At 37.0% G+C, this 12,293-nt stretch overlaps 1 protein-coding gene across 1 annotated transcript; it reads left to right on the forward strand.

The window, feature by feature from the left end:
- The first annotated feature begins 329 nt into the window (after window positions 1-329).
- Window positions 330-8,694, forward strand: LOC131955828 (fumarate hydratase class I, aerobic-like). The gene is made up of 14 exons (XM_059320110.1): window positions 330-485; window positions 1,593-1,779; window positions 1,872-1,999; window positions 2,282-2,420; window positions 2,750-2,850; window positions 3,284-3,395; window positions 4,098-4,192; window positions 4,613-4,739; window positions 5,323-5,513; window positions 5,813-5,923; window positions 6,647-6,853; window positions 7,120-7,239; window positions 7,754-7,871; window positions 8,272-8,694. Exons 2-14 carry the CDS (start codon window positions 1,593-1,595, stop codon window positions 8,376-8,378), a joined length of 1,743 nt encoding a protein of 580 aa, XP_059176093.1. The 5' UTR covers window positions 330-485; the 3' UTR covers window positions 8,379-8,694.
- Window positions 8,695-12,293: the final 3,599 nt, after the last annotated feature.

The raw sequence follows: 12,293 nt of genomic DNA on the forward strand, positions 1-12,293 counted from the left end.
GTACGATCTACATCCAGTACGAAAGTGAAACTTTATAAACACGAATTATAAAATCTAAAAGCTGAAAGTAAGCCTAAGAGATTTTTTTTATGTAGATCTGGAAGCCCCATCCAACCCGCACTAAAAACAAAACTATTTTATTATTTTAATGATTATTTTTTCTGTTATTGTAAATGAAACTATGATTTTCGGATTGTTTGGGTGTTCATTAATTATTAATTACAATGCACGTATACTATACTACTAGATATATACTATAGTAGTTTAATATAGATCTATAAGGGTCCTAGGGTGTTTATTTACAACAGCTGAATGGACATTTGAGAAGACCGAAAAGTGTTTTCCCTTGAACTTGAACTCTGACCCCCTTTTTTTTTGTACCTACACATAGCACTACCAAGGTCGGTGGTGCATTCACGTCTTTTTAAATAAAATCAAACATTGTTTTCGTTGCTAGACTCTACTTCCAACCTTACCCATCGAAGGCAAGTACATTTTTTACCTTTGTTGTTGCCTTAATCAAAGAGTAGATACGTATTAAAAAAGATTGCACCTGGGCTTCTGTATGACTAGCCAGATCTGAGCTACTGCTGACAGCTGATCTAGACCAGCCAAACTATTAACTTTATTAATTATTAGTATTACTTTAAGACTTAAGACAAGACTTTAACACTTTAAGTGAACTAACTACTACTAGATCTAGACTAGATCTAGACAAGTCTAGTTTTACACTTTTTAGAAAAAATTCTACCGCCCCCCCCCCCCCCGTAGGAAATGAATTTTATATAATTTATATAGAAAATATAACTTTTAACAGCGTCGTCCCCCCCCCCCCCCCCCCTGGAGAAAAAAGTCTGGAAGAAACATACTCACTCTGAGTTTTGATTCTGAGTTTACACTTTAAAATTTAAAAGTTATACAACTTGTAAAATCAGTAGTCAGTAGATAAATGCTACACACTACACAGTCAAGTGGACTCAAGTTTGTAGTTTTGTAGTTTCTTGTTGACTTGTAGACTGTAGGCCTACTCATGTATTGTAAGGTTTTGTAGACCTCTCCAGCTTATTGGACATCCAGATCTAGATAAGTAAAGATCTAGATCAAGTTACAATTGATAATCTGATAATGTTCCCCTTTGCTGCCTTGTCACGCATACCAGTCATTGTAAACCTCTGTCATTTTATTTGATTTTAAATTTAAAAAATAACTTTGTATAAAAGTTTTTTCAGAGCACCATGCAAAATACAAATGCTCCTTAGAGGGAATGTTGATTAACAGTTATAATAATTGATTAATTGTACTTAACATCAACTTCAAACATTATTTGAAGGTCCTTAACTTAATAGGCAATACTCACTGACAAAAAGCAGTCACTGAGTTAAGGGTAGAAAGGGATAGTGTTAATTTATTCCTGAAAAAAAAATAACCACCTCAAAAACTTTTGATAACTTACAGCTCACATGTTAGCCTTATTTTCTATGACAATTACCAAATAATAGTACACATAGCATTGTTAAGTGGCCTTTGGGTTAAGAGGAAAATGCAAAACTTTTCATACACTTTATAATTTGTAGTTTATTCTTCTATTTTAGATGGCTTGCATAGGAAAAGGCAGGGCATGGCTAAATGGAGCCGCTCAACTGCTGAATAGCCATCTTAGACAAAAGATGGCACCATCCGTTGCTATGGCTACTGCAGCAAATGATGTCAAGCCATTTTATTTTCAAGACATTTTAGAACAAACTGGCAAACATGATACTCCTTTCAAGAAACTGACAGGTTTTATTCTTTTAAATTTTAAAATGACATTTAAATTTTTAATACTGCACATTACAGCTTTAAAAAATTGTATTGTGTTATTTTGTCATTAGGTGATTACGTATCAACATTTGACGTGAAAGGGAAGAAAATTTTGACTATCGAGCCAGAAGCATTAACTTTGCTGTCTGAAAATGCCATGATTGACATTGCTCATCTTTTGCGCCCAGCACACTTGCAGGTATTTAGTAGTTTAAATCTTACGTGGGTATTTTGTATATTTTAACATTTACTATCTATAAAAAATCAATAAAACATAAATATACCATTGCAGCAGTCAATGGATTTTTTATACATTGAAACATTTCTGTCATTGACAAATAAAAAAAAAATGTTCTTACACAAATTTTTTTTTACTAGATAAGTAATTTTTTTGGTATTTTTTTTTTCAACACCTAATATATATCTTAACAATGAATAATTAGCTGTCTATAAAGTTAACATGCTCTTTTCTGACTTGAAGCAACTGGCTAAAATCCTGAAAGATCCCGAAGCATCATCCAATGATCGCTTTGTTGCCCTGGAGCTGATGAAAAACGCCAACGTAGCTGCTGGTATGGTGTTGCCTGGTTGTCAAGATACTGGAACTGCCATCTGTATGGGTAATTAAAAAAAATAATTAAGTTGCTATCAGCTATTGCTGAAAGTTAATAACTGTGTACTTTTAAAAGTAATCAAATTTAAGGAGACAACTAAAATAATTTATTTTGCTAAAAATTTGTTACATTTTTAACAAGACTATGCTGAAAATTATTTCTCCAACAGACAAGGGAGATAACCTGTGAAAACACACATCTTTTAAAAAAATGACAAAAAAAATAAGCATCACTAAAATATAGAATTTATAGTAGCATGATATTAAAGTAGTAGGTTTTGTTAAAATAATAATAAATCAGTCTGAGTTAATTAAAATAAATTTTGTTTCTAACAGGAAAGAAAGGCCAGTATGTTTGGACCAATGGGAATGACATGGAGGCCATAGCTAAAGGCATCTACAACACCTACACAAAGAAAAACCTTCGTTACTCTCAGGTGATAGCACATTTTTAAACTGCTGGCTAGAACAATATTGTTAAGGTCCCCTTTTGAACCTGATGGCAAGTGAAATTCACCTGTTTCTGTGACCTCAGCATATGAAGGGATAGTAGAGTCAGCACTATGCCCAGCCGCCTTTACTTTCCCTAACGTAAGGTACTCATTAGAGCTGGGTGGACTCAGTCTACTGACTTGAACCTTGATTCAAACTCAAGTCTTACAGGTTAACAGTCTAGCTCTCTACTGCAAGGCTACACTGTTCCCGAAAAATACTGTGCTAGTGTATTAAGTAGCTTGTGTAGGGTATTAATATCAAGGATAAACTTTTAAAGGATGTTCCATGTTGTAAAGTTAAGGGTTCACCATTAGAATTAGTCTAGGGGGATATTTTGTTATATACTATATCACATTTTTTTATTATTGCCCTCAGGTAGCGCCACTTGACATGTACACAGAAGTAAACACAAGGACCAACTTGCCTGCACAGATTGAAATCTATGCCACAGGTTCAGGGCAGTTTGATTTTCTCTTTATAGCAAAAGGTGATTTATAATTTTGACTTGATGAATTGATGTTTATTGCAAAAGTTGATTTATAATTTTGTCTTAATAAATTGATGTTTACCTGGAGATCTTGGATATAGGCACTGAATTTGTAGTCTTTGCTAGTAGGCCATAACTGTCTGACACATTCTGGCTACTTAAGGACTTTACTTAAAGCCACATCAACATACACCATTACTTGTTGTCCAATTACCATTTTGACAGCTGATGTTGATCATCATCATCATTTCCCGTACATGCCTAAGACACATGGGGCAGATGAAGTAGAGTTTATCTGTTTCAGTGACCACAACATATGAAGGGATAGTGTGGTCAGCACTTTGCCCAGCCACATTAATTTTTCCATAATGTAAGTCAGGTACCTATTAGGGCAAGGTAGACTCCAGGATGTTCTACTCACTTGAACTTTAATTCAAACTCAAGACTTTCGAGATAGTACTCTAGCGCCCTACCACTAGGCCACGCCATCCCATCTAAACAGTTTTCTTTGCATATAATCATTTTGTCTTTGTCTTATTATTAGTAATGAAGTACTAAAAAAAACATGCTTTGTCTTCTAATGTTTATCTATAACTTAACTTATATGTAAATTACATTTGATTAATTGATGCATGCATCAATTAAATGGTATGCACTAGACCCAATCGTCAGCCCTTATCAAACTAATTTTTCCATCTTTAGGTGGAGGATCTGCTAATAAAACATTTTTGTACCAACAAACCAAAGCATTGCTCAACCCAGAAAAACTGTTGGCTTTTGTCACAGAGAAAATCAAGGTATGTCAAGAGTTAAGTCTTTGGTATCGCAGTATAATTGCTTTTATGTGTTTGTATTACTTCCATCACCCTGCCACTGAGAAAAGCAGAAAGTAACCCGTCATTGAAAGTATAATGGCCTATCATCATCATCAACCCAGTGCACCCCTTGTGAAGCATAGGGACTGGACCACACCTATCCATTGTATTAGGTTTAAACATTTCCTCTAAGCTGGGTCCATTTCATTCTGGCTGCTTGTGCTTTACTGACATGATTTTTCCAAGTTTATTTCTTCCTACCTACTTTTTTCTTTCCTGTAATGGCCTGTATGAGAAGAAAAAAATAGGACTACTTTATATCGATATCTGTTTGTTTAAATGAATTTGTATAATGTATTTTTTTAACAAGAGACTGTGATTTAAGAAAATTGTCTATTTCAGACACTAGGAACAGCAGCCTGTCCACCTTACCACCTTGCGTTTGTTGTTGGTGGGACATCTGCAGAATTTACCCTCAAGACAGTCAAGCTGGCCTCGACTAAATACCTGGATAATCTTCCAACCACAGGTAGGTTTGGTTAAGGTTTGTATTACTAACAATTTTTTTTTTGGTTAACCCACTGATTTTGACTTGCTCTACACTCTTTTTCATTAAAACAACCCCATGTTTAAACTTTTAAAGTAACCTGAATTTTATTATTATTTTTTTGTTCTGAAATTTTGTACTTCTTTTCTAATTAGCTATAGAGATAGAGTATAATAATCCCAACAACTATTCTGTAAGGAGTCAGTTCATATCAATGCTTCACATACAAACCGTGTCTTCCATCAACATTATTTAGGTCTTACACCTTGTTTACACTTGTGACATGTATACTATACATGTCTAGAAAAAAACTCACAGCAAGTTAATGTTTTGTGAAAACATTTTTCCCCACAAAACATGTATATTTTCTTGGTGTGAGTTTTTTCCTCTAGACATGCATAGTATACATGTTGCAAGTGTAAACAACATGTTACTCATGTATATTTCAAATAAATTTAATATGCGTTTTATTAAAAATATTCTTATTATTAGAAATTCAAGTAATATATATAGCAGAAATTTGTGACTCATGAAAAATAAATACAACTACTATGTTTTTTTACAGGTAATGAACACGGAAGAGCATTCCGTGATTTAGAGCTAGAGAAACAGATCTTTGAAATTACACAAAAAATTGGCATTGGTGCCCAGTTTGGTGGCAAGTATTTCTGCCACGATGTCCGCGTTGTCCGTCTACCTCGCCACGGAGCTTCCTGTCCAGTGGGCATTGGTGTGTCATGTTCTGCTGACAGACAGGTAATTAATTAATTACTAATCCAATTTACTTATCTTATAATCTCATCTTTTCCCTTTTGTGCACAGGACACATGGTCTACTTATCATACAGACTATATTTAATAGAATGTGGATTATTTTTACTTTGTATTGTAATCTAGAACTATGTGGTTTCTGTTTTTCTGAACTAGATACAACTTCTAAAGAGAGCTAACTTTCTGATATGATAACTTTCTTATGCCAGCATCTCTTTGTGTTTCTTTTTCTTTGAATAGATTATTTTAATGTATTCACTTTTTGTTTTTATATTATATTGCCAGATTTTAGGAAAAATTACCTCAGAAGGTGTGTTTCTAGAGCAGCTGGAGACCAACCCTGGCCAGTATTTGCCAGAGGTTGAAGACAAACACCTAGGTGGAGAGGTTGTCCAGGTAAATGTTTCTTTAATTTGGTGAACTGTTTATTAACATATCTTTTATTGTTTACTTCTTTACTTTGCTTATCTCTTTATTGCTGGAAAGACGCTCCCAACATCCATTTTCAGTTATGTTTACATCTTGCATTTTTTCCATTTAGATCTAGTTGATTTTGTATTTTAAGAATATTGGTTCGTAAAACAGATATGAGCAAGTTTTTTAACACAACAGAACCCTATTGAGATAAGTTGTTGCAAAAATATTTACCAAAAAAGGAATTTTTTAAAATACTATTCTAATCAAGTTGAAAGACAAACGTACATTCATTTTCTATGAATAAAAAAACACTAAAAAATCTTAATCATTAATTTTACCAAAAGAAGTGAATTTTTCCCTGTGAAAAATTACTCATTATTTTTTTGTTTAAAACTAAGTACATTTTCTTTCTTCAATAAAAATATATTACTTAAAATTAGTAAGAGTTTGTAGAGCACTCAGATGATTAATTTATGTATGTGAGTAGATTTTAAATAAACAGGGAAAAGGTATGAGTCTTTATGCAGTGTTGGTTCTAAATAAATTAAGGGAAAAAAAATAATTAGGTGTTCTGTGAAAATAATTCCAGTCGTAGAGTTACAGCTTTTTTTGTAAAATTGGGTTAACAATTTGTATTTCATGATATTTACTCAATGAAATTATACTTGACGACATTTTACATGAAGAAAATGTACTCATTAGGTAAACATAAACAGTGGAATGCCTGAAGTTTTGAAGCAGTTGGACAAGTTTCCCATTAAAACAAGACTCAGCCTAACTGGCACACTAGTTGTGGCCAGAGATATTGCGCATGCTAAGCTCAAAGAGAGATTAGACAAGGGAGAAGGTCTGCCACAGTATTTTAAAGACCATCCTGTGTACTACGCTGGTCCAGCCAAGACACCTAAAGTAAGCTAAAACATGACTGATTTGTATACATATTTAGTGTGCCATTTTTAAAAATTCTTTTAAAATTTATTGTTGTACTTGCAGTTATATTTTACAGATTAACTTGTTTATCATTTATACATTTATTTTTTTGGTTCCCTAATATTACCAGTTCAACGCCTGTATTACATAGTTAAAGAACTTAAAAAGATGAAAAAAGATTAAAAAACTTGATTTATTATTTTTGAATTGTAATTATAAATTTTTAACATTTTTTCTATCCTCAGGGTTATGCTAGTGGCTCCTTTGGCCCTACAACTGCCGGCCGTATGGACTCGTATGTTGCAGAGTTCCAGAAGGCTGGGGGTAGCATGATCATGTTGGCCAAGGGTAACAGAAGTAAACAGGTAATTATCTAGCAGCACTTGTCAACATTTCATTACCTGTTTTTAAATTTTTTTTAGTTTTATAAAAACTTTGACACAATAAAAAACGTTTTTAAAAAAATTTGAATTAACATGGCAGCCTTTCCATAAGGTTAGTGCGGAGGAGTCTGCAAACCAAAAAAAAAAAATATGCTCTTTCAAAAAATCTTAATTTTAAACCCTGTAATAAGTTTTAAAAATTAATAATTTTCTATTTATCTAAAATTTATAATTCACCCTTTTGATAGGGCATGACATTGGTCTGTAATTTTGTCTCTACAATAACCGAATGTTTAAATCTGGCTTTAAATATTATTTTATAGTATAAGTTATTAAGTTTAATTGTATCAACGCAGCATATTTTGCAATAGTAATTTCACAACAGTAGTAGGTAGATACTGTTATTTCTCATCTCAAACTATTAATGTGTGCTTATTTACTTGTTGATGTTGTCACCTGTGTTTGTACAATAAAATTTATTTTGACCTGCTCCCAGGTAACTGATGCCTGCAAAAAGTTTGGAGGGTTTTATCTCGGCTCAATTGGTGGCCCTGCCGCCATCTTGGCCCAGAACTGTATCAAGAAAGTTGAAGTGCTGGAGTTCCCAGAGCTTGGTAAACTTTTATTTAAAAAATAATAGGTTTATGTTGATGGCAGAGAGTAAGGGAATTCTCCCAATAGGTTTGGGAGAAAAACTTAAATGCAAAAAAAAAAAAACCAACCAAATTTTTTTTTTAAATACTGAAACTGAAACATTTCTTCTGAATATAAAAAGCAATTTTACTATTGATATAATTATTGACTAAACAGTTATTGAAATTTATTATTAAAAAATAATATGTTAGTAATAAAATTCATAATTTTTTTTACCTAATAATTTTAATAAAAAATGTAATTGTTCTGTTAAAATTTATTTGAATAACATTAATTAAACGGTATACAATTTCTACTTTTAGTGATGCAGAAAACTAGTTTAGTTTTGCATTTGCTTTAGTTAATTGTGATCATCCACAGGTATGGAGGCGATATGGAAAGTTGAAGTAGAAAATTTCCCAGCATTCATTGTGGTTGACAACAAAGGCAATGACTTTTTCCAGAAGTGGCAGGTGGAAGGTCATTAGGTCATACCATGTGACCTTTCAATTGCTCAGTTTTAGTGTAATCTACTCGCAACACAATGTTCACAGTGGGACATTGTTTTATGAAAGACACATGCTAAATAAATCTTTATAAATTCAAAATATCTCTTCATAGCAGATGCGTTATTAAAACCTCAAAACAACTATTTGTGTTAATCTGGTAGATATTTTGAAGTTCTCTCTCACAAACAGCATATTGCCTGTTAATTAAATAAAGCCAATCATGCTTGTAAAACTTAGATATGATTATTATTTATAATATTTTACAGTAAAATATTCTTCTTTAGTATCTGCATAGCTGACATCTATAATAATAGTTTCGCTGTCTGTCTGACAAGAACGCTCTGTCTGACAAGAACGCACTGTCTATAATAATAGTTTCGCTGTCTGTCTGACAAGAACGCTCTGTCTGACAAGAACGCTCTGTCTGACAAGAACGCTCTAGAGAAAACACAAGCAATTTAAAAACATGCACAGTAATTCGAAAAACGAAATATGACGTCGACACATTTAGCGTAGAGTAGAACATAATCTCAAACCAGAGAGTGCACACAGTAATGTAATGACGTCATTGATTCTCGCGTAAACATTGAAAAAAAGGAAATGTTGTCTAATCTAAATGGTTTGCGTGAAGAGTTTCTTGCATACAATTCTTCGGGTAGGGGCGAAGCCCCACCCCCCGCGTAAGAACGTCTGAGCCCCCTCCCCCCCTCCCCAACTCAAAAGAAATTTCCTCATCGATACTCTATAATAAAATTACCGCCTAATTAATGTGTCTAATCTAAAAAGTGGTTTTCTTGCAATGGGACGGTAGACATGATTTTTTTTTAAGGGGGGGGGGGGGGTGGGGGGGGGTGGGGGGTGGAGGGGTGGGGTGGGGGGGGGGTGTGTGCGGGTGGGGGGGGGGGGATGGGGAGTGATGTGTGTGGGGTGGGTTGGTTTCAGTGTTTCTTTCAGACTTTTTCCTCCCCGGAGAGGGGTGGGGGTACTTGAAATTTTCGGGGGCGGGGGTAGAATTTTCTGGGAGGGGGCGGACACTGGAAAAAGTATATAATTATATTTCGTTGAATGGGACGGTAGACATGTTTTTTTTGGGGGTGGGGGGTGGTGGAGGGGTGGGGGGGTGGTGTGTGTGGGGGGGGGGGGGGTGGTGTGTGTGGGGGGTGGGGGGGTGGGGGGTGTGGGGGGGGTGGGTTGGTTTCAGTGTTTCTTTCAGACTTTTTCCTCCCCGGAGAGGGGTGGGGGTACTTGAAATTTTCGGGGGCGGGGGTAGAATTTTCTGGGAGGGGGCGGACACTGGAAAAAGTATATAATTATATTTCGTTGAATGGGACGGTAGACATGTTTTTTTTTGGGGGGGTGGGGGGTGGGGGGGGGCGGTGTGTGGAGGGGGTGGTGTGTGGGGGTGAGGGGTGGGGGTGGTGGGGGGTGGGGGTGGTGTGTTGGGGTGAGGGGTTGGGGTGGGGGTGGTGTGTGGTGGGGGGTGGGGGTGGGGGTGGTGTGTGGGGGTGAGGGTGAGGGGTTGGGGTGGGGGTGGTGTGTGGTGGGGGGTGGGGGTGGTGTGTGGGGGTGGGGGGGGGTGGGGTGGGGGTGGTGTGTGGGGGGTGGGTTGGTTTTAGTTTAGAGAAAAGAGACAGCACTATCAGCCTAGCGCCCTTTGTACCCTTCCTCAACGGGCCATTTTTCTCGTCTATAATAATAGTTTCGCTGTCTGTCTGACAAGAACGCTCTGTCTGACAAGAACGCTCTGTCTATAATAATAGTTTCGCTGTCTGTCTGACAAGAACGCTCTGTCTGACAAGAACGCTCTGTCTGACAAGAACGCTCTAGAGAAAACACAAGCAATTTAAAAACATGCACAGTAATTCGAAAAACGAAATAAGACGTCGACACATTTAGCGTAGAGTAGAACATAATCTCAAACCAGAGAGTGCACACAGTAATGTAATGACGTCATTGATTCTCGCGTAAACATTGAAAAAAAGGAAATGTTGTCTAATCTAAATGGTTTGCGTGAAGAGTTTCTTGCATACAATTCTTCGGGTAGGGGCGAAGCCCCACCCCCCGCGTAAGAACGTCTGAGCCCCCCCCCCCTCCCCAACTCAAAAGAAATTTCCTCATCGATACTCTATAATAAAATTACCGCCTAATTAATGTGTCTAATCTAAAAAGTGGTTTTCTTGCAATGGGACGGTAGACAGGTTTTTTTTGTGGGGGGGGGGGGGGGTGGAGGGGGGGGGGGGTGGTGTGTGGGGGTGGGGGGGGGGGTGTGTGGGGGGGGGGGTTGGTTTCAGTGTTTCTTTCAGACTTTTTCCTCCCCGGAGAGGGGTGGGGGTACTTGAAATTTTCGGGGGCGGGGGTAGAATTTTCTGGGAGGGGGCGGACACTGGAAAAAGTATATAATTATATTTCGTTGAATGGGACGGTAAACATGTTTTCTTTGGGGGTGGGGGGTGGTGTGTGTGGGGGGGGGGGGGGGTGGGGGGGTGGTGTGTGGGGGGGGGGGGGGGTGGGGGGTGGTGTGTGTGGGGGGGGGGTCGGGGGTGGTGTGTGGGGGGGGGTGGGTTGGTTTCAGTGTTTCTTTCAGACTTTTTCCTCCCCGGAGAGGGGTGGGGGTACTTGAAATTTTCGGGGGCGGGGGTAGAATTTTCTGGGAGGGGGCGGACACTGGAAAAAGTATATAATTATATTTCGTTGAATGGGACGGTAGACGTTTTTTTTTTGGGGGGGGTGGGGGGTGGGGGGGCGGTGTGTGGAGGGGGGTGGTGTGTGGGGGTGAGGGGTGGGGGTGGTGTGTGGTGGGGGGTGGGGGTGGGGGTGGTGTGTGGGGGTGAGGGGTTGGGGTGGGGGTGGTGTGTGGGGGTGGGGGGTTGGTTTTAGTTTAGAGAAAAGAGACAGCACTATCAGCCTAGCGCCCGTTGTACCCTTCCTCAACGGGCCATTTTTCTCGTTGTTTTAGAATTTAGAATTTAAAATTAACAATTATTTATTGTATAATAATTTATTTTAAAACAGTCATGATTGAATCTCCTCATGTGACAATGAAAGTTACTGTATAAAGAACAGGCTACTTTATATGTAGTTTGTTTTATTTGTCATCTTTAGTAATGTCCAGAAAATAGAACTCATGTATCAATGACATTTTTTTGAAAATTATTGCAAGCATATAGCAACAAATATAATACTAAAAAAATTTGATGTACATTCATGTGTAGAATTTCTTCAATGATAAAATTTGGTTATTGAATTTTATTATTGTATTAGGTATAAGAAAGATTACGTGATATCATGAATAAACTTAATCTTAATAAAGGTTACAGTTAGTGTTCTTTTAGTTTTTATTTTTAAAAAAAAACATTACAAATGAAATAAAACTTGAATACATGTTTTAATGACATTATATTTTTTTATACTGTATTTATAGAAATAAACTTTCTATGTGTGTACTGTTAATAAAATAATAGGCCAAATGATCTAATTTATTATATAGACATTGTGGCTATAATGTGATATTTGCAATAAATCTCAAATCTCAAAAGAGTCGGACAGTTCAAATAAAGTTAAACGCCTTTCTATTAGTTCCGTTTTTCGAACGTGACGGTCCAGGGGCAAGAGTTCATCTGCTTCTATTACCTCGGCATACGAAGGAGTAGTGTCGTCAGCACTATGCCCAGCCGCCTTTATTTTTCCCTAACGTGGGTTAGGTACCCAGTATAGCTGGTTGGACTCAGGGACGTTCTACTGACTTGAATTCAGATTCGAACACGAGACTTTCGGGTTAGCCGTCTAGCGCTCAACTGCCAAGCCGTGCCACAAAACGCCTTTCTAGGCATAGGTTTATTATGCAGATCAATCTCGGTTTTCCCGATATTATTATAAATTTCTGAAAATGTTCTA

This window comes from Physella acuta, unplaced genomic scaffold (assembly GCF_028476545.2).
Source record: "Physella acuta isolate Inbredline_101_S28 unplaced genomic scaffold, ASM2847654v3 ptg001108l, whole genome shotgun sequence".
NCBI classification, from domain to species: Eukaryota; Metazoa; Mollusca; class Gastropoda; family Physidae; genus Physella; species Physella acuta.

Bases quoted from the DNA above. Each gene is read 5' to 3' on its own strand.
- LOC131955828 (XM_059320110.1), top strand. From the start codon at position 1,593: ATGGCTTGCATAGGAAAAGGCAGGGCATGGCTAAATGGAGCCGCTCAA. The intron at 2,851-3,283 runs GTGATAGCACAT...TATTGCCCTCAG, and splicing joins AAAACCTTCGTTACTCTCAG to GTAGCGCCACTTGACATGTA. The intron at 6,854-7,119 runs GTAAGCTAAAAC...TTCTATCCTCAG, and splicing joins GTCCAGCCAAGACACCTAAA to GGTTATGCTAGTGGCTCCTT.